The following is a 19,495-nucleotide window of genomic DNA, read 5'->3' as shown; positions in this document are numbered from 1 at the left end:
TATATCTCTTCCATAGCCTCTTTTTTGCATGCAATTCCTGTTTAATATTGTTTGTGATCCACTTTATTCCAAAGTGTGTCCTCTTTTAACTCGTGGTATACATTTATTAAGTGATTAATAAATTTTTTATTAAAAAACATTTATTAAGTATTAAGTAATGAAATTCATCCACAACACAGTGGTGTCTAGTACTGCAGAGACTTTGCCTTTCCTCTTAGGGGTGTGTGTGCAGTCAAATCTCAATCCCTGCCTATTATGGTTTATTTACTGTTAGGTAGAGGAATATATCCAGCAATGCTATCAGGCCTTCATGTTGACGAAGGCAGATATATGACTGCTGCAGAATGATCAGACTTCACTAAAATTCAGCATATTCCACAAATGGTGGCCACAGTATTATTCCATCAGTACTTTGTGTTCCTTGAGGTTTAGTTCCAGGCACTGTAATCATGCAATCCATCTTTGCTATCTGCAGTCGCTTTATAGGCTTCACTTAACTGTTAATTTCATCTGGTGATTAAGAGATTAGCATGCCTTGAAAAAGTGAGAGATCAAATACAGAAAATATTCAAGAAGATTACAGCCAAGTGTACATTTTAATACTGAGTAAAAAGATCCTTCAAAAACCCTAAAATGTGGAAAGACAAACAGATTAGATGATACCAGACCTAACATGAAGTATGGCATAAAACTTTTCAAATCTCAAATGTCAATCTCACAGACATACTAGAAAAGAGCCCTCTGTACCAATTTATAAAAAATGTAACCAGATGTGAAAAATAAAAATTTCTCTGCTGAGTGTTCCAAGAAATATTTCTGCAAATGCACTAGAGGAAGGACTAAACAAACCAATTTTGGCAGTTTTATACTTAAGACCTTCTCAAAAAAATCCAAGACTGGATACCAGTTTATATAACTAGAGAAAGAATTAAGGAAAAGTGTTGATAGTTGGCACAAAACTTGCTTAGATAGTCAAATAATCCAAGATGTATTGGAGGAAAAACTCTCAATGGACCAACTTATTGGTGAAAATAAAAAAAAAAAGAAGAAGAAGAAGAAAAAGAAAGGTTTTCTTTTTTTTCCTAACATGGATTTTAAGCCAGGTGTCATGCCATCTCTTTCTCGGTCTTCCAATTCTTCTTTTTCCACTTATTTTGTATCTGTATAATATTTTCAGTAGTCTGCTGTTGTCCATATTTAAATGTTCTATCCATTTTTGTTTATACTGTCTTATGTAGTAATGAATTTGTTTTATGCTCAGGGATTGTAAAATTTCTTCATTTGTTTTATGGTCCTACTTGGTATATCCAGCTGTTTTCTGAGAAATTTCATTTCTGCTGTTTGAATTAGTTTTTCATCTTTCCTTTTTATGGTCCATGTTTCACTTACGTATAGTAAAGTTGGTTTTGACAAGACATTATATAGTCTGATTCTAGTGTGTTTTTTGTACTAGGGATGGCTTAAATATATTATTTATTATGCCATTTACTTTGACAAAGTTTGTTATTTTAGTGTTTGTCTTCTTCATCTTTGTATGATAAATCACATCCCAAGTATTTGAAAGTATTTACTTGTTCTAATATTTTATTATCTATCAATATTTTACTTCTTTTTGTGTTATCTCCTTTGAATGCCATTATTTTTGTTTTTTCTTTAGGTATCATATTATATTGTTCTGAGATATCATTTAATGATTTTAAACTTTGTAAATCATCTTCTGATATAGCTAATACTATTTGATCATCTGCAAAAAAGTAATGTATCTATCTTCAGTTGTGGGGTTATTTGTATACACATAGGTTATACTGTTTCCAGATTGCTATAATTTTATTTATATATATATATTGAAAAGCAGAGGTGAGAGGGTACATCCTTGTCTTACTCCTTTTGATATATCTTTCCATTCTGAGATGTGTTGTAATTTAACTGCTATTTTATTTCCTGTATATATTTCTTGAATGGATTGTAAAAGTTGATTTGGTATATTTAAATCAGTTAATATTTTAAACAATTTTTGTCTAATTTTGTCAAAGGCTTTTTCATAATCAATAAAGGTTGAGTGTGTTTCTTTTTGAAATTCTCTTCTTTTTTCTATTAATAATTTTAGAATAAAAATTGGATCTATGCAGGATCAGCCTTTTTGGAAACTATTTTGTTCTTCTAGTAGTTCGTCCTCACAATCTGCTTAGCTTCTCTTTTAATATTCCTGCATATATTTTATATCCTGTATTTAGCAGAATAATTCCCCTATAGTTATTGCAATCATCTTTCTTTCTTATTTTATAGATTGGGATAACCAGTGCTTTTTTCCAAGAGTTAGGAGTTTTTCCAGACATCCAAACCAAATTAAAAAATTTCACAAGTCTTTCATTAAATTTTTCATCGGCAATTTTGTATAGTTCTATATTTATGTTGTCTTCTTCTTGGTGTTTTCCTATTTCTCATCTTCTTTATTGTATTTTTCAGTTCTAACATTGTGATATTTTCTGTTAGGTCATTCATTGTTTAATAAAGTTTTTTTAATTATTCTCGTCTGCCCAGAGATTTTGGAAATAGGTCACACCCATTTTTCTAAATCTATTGTTTGTATTTTTATCTTTTCTTTTATTTCTTCCTTCATGTATTTTATTACTTTATAGGTTTTGGATTGTGGCTTAAATATATCCTTTTCATCTCTCTATGTGTTTTTTCCTTACTTCTCATTTTGCAATTACACAGTTTCTTTTATACTCTATTTCTGCTTCCATTGTTGTGGAATTTAGGCATTTATGATAACTGTCCTTTATTGTTTTTCTTATATTTTCTATTTCTTTGTTCCAGTCTCATAATCCTCTCTTTTTTTATCCATTTGCGTTTTATTCCTATGCTTTCTGTTGCTGCTTTTTGTGAGAATTTGTTTCAAATTTTCCCATTCCTCTTCTATGTCACTTGATTCATGTATAGTGTCTGTTTTTAGGTTTGTGCATTTTTGATATTGTTATCTAACATGGGGATCCTGTAATGAAGAAATTTTGTAACTCAGTTGATAAGAATTTTCAATTTTATGTATTTTTAGCCACTTTGATTTAAATCGAATTTTTGCTGATACCATATAATTATCAGAGTTTAATTCAAAGCCTCAATATGCTCTTACATCTAAAATTAACTCAGTTAATTTAAAATTTGCAATAATGTAGTCAATTGCTGATTTGCATCCTCTGGCTGGCCTAGTATATTTATATATTTTCTTGTGTTTAAACATCGAATTCATTATTCTCATATTATTATAAATGACAAAATCTCACAGTCTGTAACCATTTTGATTGCATGTATCTTCGCCAAATTTACCTATTTGGCGAAGAATAAATAGTCAGTTTTGTTTGTTTTGTTTTATCTATGGAATTCTGTAATTTTTTATAAAATATATTACTGTCTTCTTCTTTTTTCCTTTTCTGGTGCATATGCACCAACTATTGTTATGTGGCCTCTTAATGTCTTGAGTCTAATTTCTATTAGTCTTTCATTCAAATAGTTATGATATACAATATTGTTCTTTAGGGATTTATGTACCATAATCATATACCTGCTTTTGCTCTTCTTTTTTTACCCCACTGTATATTTGTATACAGCTGCTTGTTTCTTTTGTACCTTTTTGTTTTTTCTTCGTTTCTGTTACTATACATATCTTTATGTTAGCTTGGTTTAGTTGTTTAGCAAGTTACTCTTCTTTGTATGTGATGCTTCTCACATTCCATGCTGCAATCTTCATTATGTGTTCCTTTTCCAATTACGTTTACCTTTTCCTGAATTGTGGTCTTTTCCCTGATAATCCATCTGGCTTTTCTTTGGAATGAGACTTGAAAGTATAATGAATTTTCCCATTAGGGCAAGTTACTAGCCTGTTGCTGGGTAAGTCCAGAGATAGAGCTGCTACCAAATGACTCTGAACAGGCAGATCTAACAGCATTTACTCTGTTAGGATTATACCACCTATATTCGGTTGCCAGTGCCTCGTTTGTACTATTAGAACAGGAAAGCAAATGTGAGAATTAGAAATTCTTGAAGAAAACTCCTATTTATTTCTTCTAAGTAGGGATTTTCCAAAAACACACTATTTGACCATCCAATGGATCTGAGTGTAGACTTCCTCTGAGCAGTCAGAAGTGCTTCCCATGAGTGAAATTTTTTACGGCGTAATAACATCAAAGACTTGACTAATAATAATAGACCAATACAAAAAAAAATATGCAGACAGCAAACTAGTCATGAAATACTGATGTGTATAAGGCAAAGAGCTAAGATTAACATTGCCAATTTTGGTATCAGATTGAATACTGCTTTTTTTCATAATCTGATCATTATAGAAATGGATAACAGTGGGGATTATGTGCACCCTTGTCAGACACACATGATTTTACCTCAAACCATCTTCCTGCACCTCCTTCAAGTCTAACTGCTGATGTACAGCTTAAATAGAGACAATGTATTAGTTGATATGTCGCATTTACACCATACAACTGTAGCATTTTGAAAAGGCTTTACTCTTGGCACCTTGTCATATGCCTTTTCCAGATCAACAAAACTTAAATACAAATCCTTGTTATATTCCCAAGATTTCGCAACTATTTGTCTTAAAGTGAAAACTCATCCTGACAACCTCTATTTGGCCTAAATCCAGCTTATTCTGCACCAAGCTTCCATTCAAAATTTTTCTTAGCAGTTTCTCAAGTATGCTTGAATAAATTTTAACAGGAGGAAAATACTTCTGTAATTCTCACATTGTTTCATTTCCCTTTTTTTTATAGATGGGTACTATGAGAGCTCTGCTTCAATCATCTGGAATTCGACCTTTTACACCTCCATATCTGAACATTTCTGACTGAATTTCATCTACTACAGTTGCCTTTCCACATTTCAGGTTTTTAATGACTCTTCCTACTTCTAGTATGGATAAATATTCCTGACTGTATTCCTGTTGGGAGTTTTCTACCATCATGCTGACAATGCTTGTTTCATTTAGCAGGCTTTTAAAGTGATTACTCCAGACATCTAGAATATCTTTGTCTTCAGTTTTCAAGTCACCTTTATCATCTCTTATTCCTTGTACAGTACTTTTCCATTTTCAAACTTTTTTAATTGGCTCCAGAATATTTTGCCACCTTCCTGATATTTATTTTCTATGTTCTTACCAAATTCTTCCCATGACTTGTTTAGCTAGTTTTACACGGTGCTTTGCTTTCTTACATTTTTCTCTGTATTCTCTAAGAGCACAAGATGACTTACTTGCCAGAAACTTTCGATATGCTTTCTTCTTTTCCTTCACTGCCTATAACTTTTTTTGAGTCCACCATCTAGTTCTGATTTTGCTATCCTTACAGACAACCTCACCATATGCCTCTCTGGCTGAATCAATGTTTTCTTTAGAATTTGCCACCTGAATCTCCAAGGTTTGGTTCATGTTTTCAAACATTTTCAATTTTAATTCAATAATGTTTGTGTATTTCACTCTACAGTACACCTCTGAAAGCTACTCAACTTTGATTCGTTTTAAAACTTGATTCATTAAAACTTGACTGATTCTGTCCACATAATTTTAGTACTTCTTAAATTCCACATTTTATTCAACTCCAATCCATTCAGAGCAATGTTATTGCAATACATAATTGTCTAAGTTTTTTTTTTTTTTTTTTTTTCATTTTGTTTCTCCACTAATATTCCAAATGAAAAATAAATTGGAATGACTTGATTTTTATAAGCATACCATGTTTTTTGTAACAAGTGTCATTATTAAAACCAATTCTAGTTGTTCTTTTCTCTTGAAATTATCATGATTTTTGTCTTTTTAAAGTTGTAACTGAGGTCATGCAGTTTGCTGTACTTGAGGGTTTCATCCATAAGAGTTTGATGTCATATTTGTTTTAAGCTAGAAGAACCATGTCATCTGCATATATTAGGTTATTAATATTTATGCACCCTACAGTGATTCCTTTGAGGTTACTAATTTTATTAAATATTTCTTCTGTGTACAGGTTAAAGAGAATCAGAGAAAAGACACAGCCTTGTCTCACACCTTTCTGAACTGGGAATTCTTCTGAGGTCTCTCTATTTATTCTCAAAGATGTGCAGTATGTTCCCAGTAAAGATTAGTTAATAGCCTAATGTCTTTTCCATTCATGCCTATTTTTGAAAGGATTTCAATTAATTGTTCATGTTGGACATTGTCGAATGCCTTTTTTGTAATCTATAAAGCAGAGGAACACATCTGTTTGTGTTCCTCTGCTTTTTCTAGATATCTTTCTATGATGGTTCTGACGTTGAAAATACCTTCTCTTGTACCTACATTTTCTTTGAAGCCACTTTGTGTATCATTTATTTCTATGTTTATGTTTCTTTTATTTCTTTAAAGAATAACTTATAGGAGGACTTTTGATACTTGACTGATGAGGCTGATTGTCCTGAACTCTTCACATCTTGTAGCTTTTGTTTTTTTTTGGAATTGGAACGAAAATTGAGTGATTAATATCTTTGGGTAGAAATCCAGTCTCATATATTTTATTGCATAATTTTGTTAGAAATTTCAGTCCGCCTTCATCGAGAGACCTCAACCATTCTGCAAAGATGTTATCTATTCCTGCAGTTTTATGTGGTTTTAGTTTTCTGATGGTATTTTCAACTTCACAGAGTAAAATGGATGGTTCTTCTAAATCAGTCTATTCAGGAATATCATTTCTTTGTTGTTCATATAATTTCCTTGTGTATTCAATCCATCTTTCCCCGAGTTCTTTTTTAGAGTTCTATTAGAATATGGTCTCTTGAGTCTCTAATGACACTTGCATGATTTGCTGTATTTGTCCTGCTTGTCATTTCTCTGATCTTTTCATACATTTCTCTGCTTCTGTGTTTTCTATCAAGGTTTTCTATATCTATATATTTATTCTTAATCCATTCCTCTTTGGCTTTCCTGCATTCTTTTTTTTATTTCTTTATTCATGCTTTTATATTCAGGTTTGTTCTTTAACTTTTTTCTTTGTTCCATCAACGTTAGTATTTTTTCATTCATCCAGGTATTATTCCTTTTCCTTTTTGATTGTGGGAGTGTATTTTTGGATGCTTCATTCATGCTATTCTTGAATGTTTGCCAGTTCATGTTAATTTCATCAATTGGTGTTCTATTTTCTGTGTGAGTTGTGGTGTCAGATTTGTTAAAGGATTTTGTGAATTCTTTTATAAAGCAGTGTTTAACTTCTTGGTTGTTAAGTGAGTCTGAATTATAAGTTTTTCTTATGAATGGTTGGCTTGGTATCTTAAGTTTTATTTTGATTTTTGCAATCACTGGGTTGTGGTCCGATCCTATGTCTGCTCCAGGATATATTTTTGTTTGTGTTATTGCATTTCGGAATCTTTTGCTCATTATTATATAGTCAATTTGGTTTCTATAGATGTCCCCAGGGCTTTTCCAGGTATATAGTCTTCTAGGACGATGTTTAAACAGTGTGTTGGCAATTATTAGGTCATTGGTTTCACAGAATTTAATTAATCTTTCACCTCTTTCATTTCTGATTCCAAGCCCTTGGTTTCCTATGCAAAATGAGATTTTTTTATTTTGCATGGGAAACCAAGGGCTCGGAATCGGAAATGAAATAAGTGAAAGATTAATTCAATTCTGTTGCATTTAGGTCGCCCATCAATAACATCATCTGACTTAGCCCTGGAGATTGCAATTTGGATGTCTTCATAAAATTGTTCCAACTCTTCATCTGGGTGGTCTTGGGTTGGCACATATGCTTGGATAATATACAGGTTGAATGGTTGTGAAGTTATTTTGGCTGTTATGATTCTGTAATTTATGGGCCAATATACCTATAGAGATTTTGCAATTCTATTACTTAGGACAAGCACTACTCCATTAAGGTGTAAGTCACTGTCAGAGTAGATTATAGTGTGATTTTTTTTCTTATTATGCCTGTATCTGTCCACCTCACTTCACTGATACCTGCAATATCGGCCTTCATCACTTCTAATTCCTGGAGTAGGTTATCTAATTTGCCTGCCTCGTAGAGTGTTCTGACGTTCCATGTTACTATTTTCAAGAGATTGCTCCTAGTTTTCAGTCAAGGGAGACAAGAGACAAGTCTAGATTGTAAGATGCAATTATTTTCCAATGATGAAAAGTCAATAAGGGTGATAAGGAACATTTCTGATAGAGAATCCTTGCAGGCAAATCAGAACAAACTAGTTGTATTGACCAAATGATAGTGAATGTCAGTTCAATGTTGCTAAGCACAAGGTTATGCATTTTGGACAGAAAGTAGTCCAGTACTATATTTAAGGGTAATTTACTAGAAGTAGCCAATGAAGTTAGAGATTTAGAGGGTGATGACAGACATAACTGAAATTTCAGACCAATCTACCAAGGGTGTCAAAGTAATTACAATGGGTAAGTGCAACGCAGAAAAAGCACTAGCTTGTAAGGAAAAAAAACAGTTAGTGTTATTCTTGCACAGTAGACAATACCATCTTGTCTACTCTACTCAGATATGGTCACCTGAATCCAGAAGAGACAATGACAAAGACAAGATCCAGCAGCAGGTAATGAGATGATAGCTGACCTATGGTATTGTGTATATGTTTAGAGAAAAAGACAGAGAAAGATCGAGATGAGGGGATGATATGATAGCAACATCCAAGCTACTAAGGAGATCTTACAGTATAAGTGAGATTTTACAGCTCATGGTATACGGGATATGCCAATGTCACAAAAGGGGCAAAATGCTAAAGCTATTCATGAAGGAAATGTTAGAATTACAGAGGAATTTCCCTGCCGAGTGTGGTACGTAAGATTTATGAAGTTATACTTTAGAGACAAACAGACTTGAGAGACTAACAGAAATTGCAGAAGAGAAACTTGGGGAAGGGGGACTGGGTTTAGGCTAAATAAGGTTGTCAGTTCAGAATTTTGACTTTAAGACAGTCAAGAAGGCATAATAGAAATATAACAGAGATTTGCAGTTAAATTTTGCTGATCTGATAAAGGAATATGGAAGAATGCTGAAAGCTACTTAAAATTATGTGGTTTAAAAGATACATTGTACAGAGCAATATATAGATATATTATTGCCTATACAACAGCTATTATGCAGATGTTAGAATTAAAAAAAAATACAGGAATATGATGCCAAATCAGGTGTAACAAATAAACTATTTTATAAAAAAGATGTTTATTAACTGGCTTATATTTCATTGGATTTCAAATCAGCATCTTCAGAGAGCAAAGCAACATGTTATAGTTTACACGTTACAGTGAGTAAGTGAAACAATTCAAATTGTAACAGACAATAGATCCCTAATTTGGTGCCCTTTAATGTTTTTAAAAAAGAACTATGTAGGAGTTGATCTTAAGATCACAGTAGGAAAGGAATCTAATAATTGTTTGTCTTTTCTTGGAACACATTAGTCACCCACTTTTCAGATGGATCACTATCTTTTTCCATTCACACACACACACAAGAAGATATCTACATAAACAATCACATCATTATCCAGCTCAACAATATGGTATTTTAAAAACACACATAGAGCCAGAGTGATTTCTTCTAATGAATGTCTGTGCCATACTTGGCCAATGGCTACAATATCTGCAAAATAGATAAAATACTACATAGCCCTCCTCTAACACACAAGACATCGCTATAACAAGTCAGAGGTACATCAGAAAGCTTAGCAAAAGATAGCAATAGCTAATAAAACATGGCCTTCACACCACATTCAAACTGCATATTAAATTAGCAACTCCGATCTGCCCTCCTAAAGATAAACTCCATCTGCCAGCATATCCTGGAGTGTTTGAAGTTCCTTGTGACTGTAACTTTGCCACCTATGGGCAGACAAGAGGATCTGTTAACAACTGCCTTGAACATAAAAAATATATTCGCTACCATTATTGTGGCAAGTCAGGTCTGGCAGACCATGCTTTGGACACCCTTTCATACAAGATTAGATGCAAAAACCCAATGTGCTATTTAGAAGCCACTAAAGATCAGAAAGATTATTTTTAGAGTCAGTCATGGCTATGAAGAATTCTCCTAACCTGAACAAGTATGGTTGCATTAATTTGTCAAAAACTTGGGAGACTTATCTTAAGATAAACTCTTACATAGCTGTAATATTTATTTTGTTACATTAGATGGTGCCTAATTAGACATTAGATCTTTTGTACGTTATAATATGAATTATTTCAATTACTCACTGTTGCATGCAAACGGGTTATAACATGCTGCTTTGTGCTCTGAACATGCTGGTTTGAAATCCAGCAAAATAAATATAAGCCAGTTACTGAACAGTTTTTTTTTTTAATAAAATAATTCTTTTGGTGTTGTTAATACCATTAAAATAAGTTATATGTTTAATTAAAGATACCTTATGGAAAATATGACAAGCACGAAATTTGGCTCAAAATTTTGCTGAAAATAAATATAACTACTTACATACTGACTCAAGTTTCCAGTCAGATATAGTGATATCTCTAGTTATTATAAGAAATTAAACTCTTATGCTTACTGTTTTTGAAATGATGACTTCTAATCATTTATCACCATTACCACTAACAAATTCTGATGGTTTCTATAATTAAGCAATCAGTTTCATACAGATTGTACACGAGTTTGCTTTTTTAACTAAGAAAATTATGCACAAGTTCATCATGCCATCATATAAAGAAAGATAAGCAGATTTACCTTTTTTAATATATATGGTGCCTCAACATTTAGTCTACATCTACGTTCTATAACGTGCAGTGAGCCATCTTCACTTTTGGATTCATATGTGATATCACTTCCTAAAAAAACCGGAATCATTTTACATGTAGGAAACCTCTTTTCATATGCCTAAGATTAAAGAAAAAGGGGAAAAAAAGTATGAAAATGTGATGAATGATGAAGGGAATACTCTAAATGTAGCTTCTACATTTACAAAAGTGATTCACATGAATGGAGCAAGTCTAAAGGCATGCTTTAAAAATTAAAAGATCAGAAATTGTCCATTCAAATTTTAAACTACTGAATTATTTTATATTTAATAACTTAAAATATAAATGCTAGATGAACAGCTTCTACATTTACAAAAATCATTCACATGAATGGAGCAAGTCAAAAGGCATGCTTGAAAAATTAAAAGATCAGAAATTGTCCATTCAAATTTTAAACTGCTGAATTATTTTATATTTAATAACTTAAAATATAAATGATAGATTAACATCATTGTATGTTATGTTTTTGGGCAGGCCTACACATTTTACCGTATAAGCTTCCATAACCGATAATCTCACAGAATAGGTTGGTTGCTCCTTATTCCCGGTAGTACCCCATGTCTGTCAAAACATGTTCAAGGGGCCGGTTTGCCTCCTTTGCGGGAGGGAAAACCCCAGGATAAACTAGGGGGGAAACCCTGCTGTCCATGCCCAAGACTGAGGAAGATCCATAAGCCCCTCACATCACCGATGGGAATCGAAACTAGGACATTCCTTCCACAGGCATATGGTTGCAAAGCGCATAACCACTAGGCTAACCGCAGGGAGTAGATTAACACACATAAAAAAATAAATCAAGATTTTGTGGCTCCTTTGTTTCACAACTAGTCATAAGGTCAACTTACACATATTAATAAATAACAGTGCTACATTTACGCAATGATACAGGCAACCTCCCAGGATAAGACTGCATGGTCACTTCCTCCGAATGGAGGTAGAGTTGCTACTGTAGTCATAGATCTTCTGATGCTATCACCAGATCCTACACACTCAAATCTGTGATCCCTTCCATCACTAACTGTTTCAGGTAACTATCCCTTACTAACTATCCCTTAAAAATTCCACTTCCATTTTGCTATGTGCCTTTTCCTCTTTTCAATCTACAGGGTGATCAAAAAAAGTATCCCCGTTTAAGGCATTGTGGAGTGGGACCCAGTGATCCAAATGCTGTAAAACTTGGAGGAACAAACTGTGCATCATGTGGAAGCAATATCTGAAGGGAGGGCTCCAAAATGCACCACCAGGGGCACTGTATGATATACCAAATGTAAATAAAGTAATTTGTGTGTAAGAAGGAGAAAAGTGACACCAGAAAAAATAACACATTTTTATTCACTCCCATTATGCATTCACAGGCTGTACTGTTCAATGTGCTGCCCTTCCCAGAATGCCATAAACTGCATCCTTTGCACAGTGTGGTAAACAGCAAGACACAACTGGTCAGGACTGATGTTGCTGCATCATGTTGTCTTTCAGCAATGGCAAATTATCTGGATGACCCCAATAAACCAGTCTTTGAGAAATCCCCAGAGCCAGAAGTCACAGGGGTAAGATCAGGTGAATGAGGCGGCCTTACAGTCTGAAACGCACAGCTGATCACTATCTTCCATGAAATGTTCTCAAAAAAACCTCCTATAATGATCAACCAATGTATGGAGAAGACCCTATCCTGCATGAAAATGACTGAATCCACGCACAAGTGCTGCGCTGTTGTAGCTGTAACACAAAAAAATTGTTTATCATATCACGATACTTCTAAGCAGTAACTGAACAAGTCACAGGACCCAACTAGTGAATATCCTCCAAGAAGAAGAATGGTTTAACAATAAATGAAGCTGAACATCCACTCCACACCAGATAGTAACTTTGGGTGAATGCAAAGGAATTTGTTGGACTGCATGCAAGTTTAGTCAACACCTGACAATTGTGCAAATTCGCAACTCTGTTCAAGTGAAAGTGGGCCTCAATCTCCCCACAAAATCATCCACAGCCATGCAGGGTCTAACTCCACTTCAGCAAGGAAAGTTAAAACGAATATCAATCGACTTTTAAAGTCCTTCCTGCAGGCACAACTCCTGTGTCAGGGTTATCTTGAATGGGTAGAAATGCAGAATCTTCCATAAAATTTTCCATACAGTTATGTAAGGCACAATCATTTGTCTTGATACAGCACATGCACTGCAGAAACCAACACTGTTATTCATGTTCTGCTCGACAATGGAAATAATTTCGCTCACTTGTTGTGAATTGGAACCGATTGGTTTACGATATCTTCCAGGCTAACTCTCAATGATCTCATTTTTTCAAAACTAATCATTCTTGGAAGTTTATTTTCCACTTGGTTAGACTATAATAAATTTAGTTTAATCCTTTACCCAAGTGTAAACAAACAAAGTTTGCACCTGAAGTATCTTCAGGACTGAGGCAACTAGTAGTAAAGGTGGACCAAGCTCTCACTCCTTGTCTCAGTATATCCCATAATGCAAAGCACATCTCCTTGCAGATATGTACAATGCTATGCTTTAATGGAAAGGCCACTACCCAGACCTTTATTGAGATCTGGTCAGTGGGAGCCATATAAGGTGGTACACCTTTTGGCAATTCGTATAAGTAAATATGACCTCTACGTTGCTTCTGCCTTAGTATCATCACTTCTGGGGCTGGCTGTCACTGACGAGACCTCAATAAAGGTTGAAACGGGTCTGAGCAAGGAGGTGTGCTTTGCATTATGGGAGATACTAAGACAAGGAGGGATGAGAGCTTGGTCCACCTTTACTGCGAGTTGCCTCAGTCCTGAAGATACTTCAGGTGCAAACTTCGTTTGCTTACACTTGGGTAAAGGATTAAACTAAATTTATTAACTAATCATTCGTCACAAAGCACATGGAGATAGTTGACCTCATCAACATTTGTTCAGGCAATGCAATTGTTTAGGTATCGTAAGGTTAGTGCCATTACTGTTGATTGAACCCCTCATTAGGGGACTGCCCTAATGAGGGGTTCAAAATGAAATTAATGCGGTCGGTTCATCACTCCTTGCTGCATCCCTCACGGGTCCGGTTTGCCTGCTTGCGGGATGAAAAACCTCACATAAACTGGAGGAAAAATCCCTGCTGTCCAAGCCCAAGACTGGCTAACTTGGACATGGCTGAGGAAGATCCTTAAGCTCCTCATGTCGCCGACAGGAATCGAACCTAGGACACTCCTTCCCCAGGCACATGGTTGTGAAGCGCAAAGCCATTAGGCTAATTACGAGGATGCCATCACTGTGGACAACCAGAATGAAGGGAAAAAATCCTATGTCCATCTTTTTAAACCCTCTTGGCACCGGACAAGTTGCTTGGTATGCATATTCCAAGTATTTGGTGTTTGCAACACCCCTGGTGATGAATTTTGGAACTAATTTTTTTTTTTTCAGATATCGCTTCTGCATGACATACAATGTATTCCTGATATCACTGTGGACAACCAGAATGAAGGGAAAAAATCCCATGTCCATCTTTTTAAACCCTCTTGGAACCTGACAAGTTGCTTGGTATGCATATTCCAAGTATTTGGTGTTTGCAAAACCCCTGGTGATGAATTTTGGAACTTTTTTTTTTTTTCAGATATCGCTTCTGCATGACATACAATGTATTTCTGCAGAGTTTCACAGCATTTGGATCCACAAAGCGTTAAACAAGGATACTTTAATTTTGATCACCCTATATATAACCACAGTAGAAATGTCGTATGAAAACTTCTCAGCCTGTACTTATAAACTGCACACCATTCCTACTCCCTTCTTCTCAATTCTGTTCTATCATACCGAGGCAGCGGACTGACTATCTTGACTTTCTTACTCTTCATTTTTGCTTCATCTAAGAACTCTTTCATATCATCTATCCTTGCATATTTCTCACCTTCAAAAACATTTGTGCCAGCTAAAACAATTAACTCATTCACTTCTTTCTTCTGCAAACTTACAGCTTTACTAATATCATTTATCTTCGCACCTGGGAAACACGCTTTTGTCAATTTCTCATTAAGTATATCTATCATCATAGAATCCCTAATTCTCTCAGTTTGTTGCACTTTTATGTTTATCCCATTCACTCTTTTTTTCAAACTCCATCCTTCTGTACCACACACCAAACATTTCTCAAGTCACTTGAGATCATGTTTTGTCCAGTGCAGAAGTGCACATAAGCATGTAATTTCTGTCCATAATCCTGCCTTATATCCATTTCTTCATTCTTTTGTTCCCGACACAACTCACATTTCTTACATTCACTTATGAAACATTTCAGACAGATATTCTCTCCATTCTCACTATCATACCACAAATCATTCACTCTCAGCAACAAATACATTAGACACACGCAAAATCGCACTAAATCCAGAATATTGATATCATTCAACATTGATGTCTGGCACCTTTTTTGTGTACGCATCGGTGCCACGACACAGAATCCTTTTGAAATAATATCACATAATAATACTTAGGACTAAACAAGACACTTAAGAACATCACATACATGCCTGGTATGTGTATTTATGAGGAAGTGGCAACACAGTATTTAAAAGCATAAGATTTTAAAAAATGTTGTGATGACAAGCAAATATGTGGGCAAAGAAATATATATCCAATAATCAATTGATTGAACTGAGAGGTTAGTCAACATGTGGAAATTTCAGTAAAGAAAGAGTTTTTGCAGAACTACAAAGCTGGTGATTATGAAAAATTTAAGAGGCAACATGGAGTAGTGCCATGCCATAAGAAACTACATGGAATGTGATTAAGGATTGTTTTAATTAGGCAGTATTTGAGTGCATACCTATAGTCAGGATGAGGGTAAACGGAGTAGGGATAAAGTGGATGACTATGTGCAGGTAATATGTATATATATTCAGCATACCAGATGTGGCTTTCAACAAAGATTCCAGCTTTATACTCTACCTATACTGACATACACAAAAAATGTGGATCAAGAATCAGCAAATCCAACACTAATATCCAAAGGGCTAACAGCAGTAATACCTGTTCAAATAACAGTCATTCCTCTTTCTAGTCCCTAGCAAAAGCCAGTGGATAAACTTCTGTTCATGTGTGCTTCCTCTCTCTCTTACATTCAGATGGCATCAGTGTAAACAGCAAAAAATAAAGCTGACTTCTTGGCATCATTCTTCTCCTCCAACTCCTGCAGATATCATCATGCCTATGCCTAGAGTGGTCTGTACCGGACTTAGAAGTCATCGTTGAATTCTCTTAAAAGGACGTCCTGGTTTTCTTTTTCCTAATGGTTTGTAATTTAAGGCTTGTTTTGGTAATCTTTCTGTTTTCATTCTTTCAATGTGTTGCATCCATTTATGTTTATATTTTTAATTTTTTCTATTACTGATTCCTGGTTTAATTCTTTCATACTTTCTTCATTTCTTTTGTGATCAAGTATACTGTGCAGTTTTTTCTTATAAACTTCATTTCAGCAGTTATTAATCGTTGTCTTTGTTTTATTGTCCAGATTTCACTTCCATACAATAGGACTTGTAGGGCTAATGTATTGTACACTTTTAGTCTGGTTTGTTTTTGTACTAGGTTTGGTTTAAATATAGAGTTAATTACACTTGTTATTTTTAAAATTTTGCAATTTATAGATTTATATCTTTTTTCATTTTCGTATGTCATCATACATCCTAGGTAGTTAAATGAATTCATTCTAAAATCTTGTTTTCCATTACTATTTTAGTTCTTACTGGATCATGTCCTTTAATGGCCATCATTTTTGATTTTCCTGTTGATATTATCATTCCATAATCTTTGGCTATCTCATTTAAATTTAAAATATTTTTCTGTAAGTTATCTTCAGAATTTGTAATTATTTGGACATCAGCAAAAGGAGAGTGTATGTTCACTCTCCTTCTATCCACAGTAGGAGAAAGTTTAATACCTTGGATATTTTTATTCCATTTTATTATTTCATTTAGATAAATATTAAAAAGAGTTGCAGAAAGCAAACATCCCTGTCGAACTTATGATTTAATCTTATTTGTATTTGATTATTTTCATTATTTTCATATAATTATTATCATCATCATCCAGGCCTCCATGGAGTCAAAAGACTCATCGTGGGAGCTCATTTTTAGGAAACACAAAATTTATCATACCACTCCTTGAACCCATTGACCGTTCCTGCTCTAACCACTCTCTCAGGCAATGCATTCCACAGTTCAACAACCCTCCATGCAAAGAAACCACTCCTCACCCTCTTGCTCACAGCCTCCATTTAACTTCTAGGAATGGCCCCTTGTCATCACTCCTTCCTGCTGTTCGACCAAGCAAAAGAACTCCCCAATGTCTACCCTGTTACTGCCTCTCAATCATATCACCTCTCCTTCTTCTATCCACCAAACTCTGAAGTCCACATTCCCTCAGTCGATCCTGTAACTGACATTGTACAGAGCTGAAACCATCTTTGTTATGTGCCTCTGTACCGTTTCCACAGTTAATTTATCCACTTCAAATCCTGGGGGACCAAACCTGAGAACAATAGTATAAGTGTGGTCTGATCAGGGTCTTGTACAACAGAATGATAACTCTTATGTCTACAGGTCAGCGACCTTCTCAGTATTGCAGCAATCCTCTGGTTTACCTTCACCACCTTTGCAATATGTTCGCTGAATTTCAGTTTTCTATCAATCATTACCCCCAGATCTCATCTCCCCTACTTCCTCCATTTTATTATTTCATTTAGATAAATATTAAAAAGAGTTGCAGAAAGTAAACATCCCTGTCGGATTTATGATTTAATCTTATTTGTATTTGATTATTTTCATTATTGCATACTCCTCCAAACGAGTATGCAACCTCCCATTGATGGTTCACAAATTTACAAGACTTTACATTTTGCTACATTAAACCGACACCCCCATTCATTTGCCCATCTGTCTAGTTTATTCAAATCCTCTTGGACTGCCACATCTACACTATTACTGATATCTACACTATTACTGATAACCCTTCCCAGCTCCACATCATCTGCAAACAACTGAATATCCCCTTGCAATCCATTGACAATGTCAATGATATAAAGGTTGAACAATACAGGTCCCAGAACTGAGCCCTGTGGAACACCACTTGTAACCTTTTGCCTCCTTGATATTGCCCCACACAACTCTCTGATCAGACAGCCAATCCTGAATCCAGTTGACTAACCCAACATCTAAGCCCATGTGCTGCAACTTAAATATCAGCTTATGTGGCACCCTGTCAAACCCCTTCGCAAAATTTAAAAAAAAACAGCAGTATATACCTTTCCCTCATCAATTGCTTTTGTCACTTTATTATAAAAGGCAATCATATTACTAAAGCAAAAGCACGCTTTAACAAATCCATGTTGATTCTCACAAATAACATTACCCTCATCGCCCAACGCTGTATATAGTTCCTCACTAATTTCTTCAAGACCTTAACAACTACTGATGACACACACAAACTGGCCTATAATTAGACACTTCCAGTCTGCTACCGCCCTTATGCAACGGCACTATCTTGCCTTCCTTCTATTCCCTGGGCACCTTTCCCATAGCCAGACTGAGGAGCCAGGTCAATGGAGCTGTCAGTTCTTTAGCACATTCTCTTAAAATCTGTGGTGAAATACCATCCAGTCCCACAGCTTTACTGGTATCCAGAGTACTCAGCATTTTGGAACACACTCTCCTCTTGCATCTCTAAACCCTGAACCTGCCCTATTCCTCTAGTATTAAAGCCTTCTTCTCCAGGATGAAATACTCCAATAAAGTGCTCATTGAACAACTCCACTATGTCCTCTGCATCAGTCACTCTATTTCCATTTTTATCCTGCAACGTCATTCTTCCACAATTATTTCTCCTCTTACTGACCACATGGCTAAAATATTCGCTAGGATTTTCTTCAGATCTTAGTGCCAATTTTTTCTCATATTCCAGTTTTGCCTTCCTCACCATACTGGTCACTCTCCTGGCCTGAGTCTTATATTCTTTGTGTATCTGCTCTCCACCTCTCTCCTAATATCTCTTCCATAATCTCTTTTTCGACTACAGGTTCCTGTTTGATATTGTTTATCATCCACTTTACACCAAATTGTGTCTTCTTCACTCGTGGAATACAGCTTACTATTGCTGCTAACAAATATCCTTTCACAATTTCCCAAGCACTAATGATATCCTGGCCTTCGAATTCTGCCCTCCATGGAACTGCCCCTAGTTGATACCTAAGACTATTATAATCACATGCCTTAAAATTCCACATATGTTCCCTCTTCTTTCATACACCTGCATGTCTATTCATCTTCCAAGTCAAAACCACATGATCACTCTCTCCAACTGGTGGGAGAGATTTCATCTCACTTATTATCAGCTCTTCTGACACTATGACCAAATATAAAACTCTTGAACCTCTTGTTTCCTCTATTACATGTTGCCTAAGACATTTATCCCTCAAGAATTCTAGAAATTCCATCCCCTTACTACATGCATTTTACTTTTCCCAGCTTATACTGCTGTAGTTAAAATCTCCCATAACAATCATTCTTCTTGCACTTGCCAAGCTCAACTGTCTAAACATCTTCTACTCCCCACCCTCTGTGTTCCCTGGTTTATAGCAACACTCCACTAAATATCCTGTCTTGGCCAATTCTACCTCACACCATATGCTTTCAAAACCATTAGTGTCACTGCCTTCCAAAGCCTCCACA

General features: G+C 35.2%; 1 protein-coding gene across 4 annotated transcripts in view; it reads right to left on the bottom strand.

The window, feature by feature from the left end:
• The window catches only part of retm (real-time), a 469,145-nt gene that overhangs the window by 388,340 nt on the left and 61,310 nt on the right, over positions 1-19,495 (bottom strand). For 3 of the 4 annotated variants that reach the window (XM_090404393.1, XM_090404395.1, XM_090404394.1), the window contains one exon: positions 10,713-10,862. In XM_090404393.1, coding sequence (XP_090260519.1) covers positions 10,713-10,862 — 150 coding nt within the window. The remainder of the gene's footprint in view (positions 1-10,712; positions 10,863-19,495) is intronic. The other variant, XM_090404396.1, reaches the window with a different exon arrangement.

This window comes from Typopeltis vanoorti, chromosome 14, assembly GCF_054136105.1.
Source record: "Typopeltis vanoorti isolate ZY-2024b chromosome 14, IOZ_Tvanoo_1.0, whole genome shotgun sequence".
In the NCBI taxonomy this organism is placed as follows: Eukaryota; Metazoa; Arthropoda; class Arachnida; order Uropygi; family Thelyphonidae; genus Typopeltis; species Typopeltis vanoorti.
Note: the sequence above shows the minus strand (reverse complement) of the source record. Positions and strands in the feature narration are given on the sequence as shown.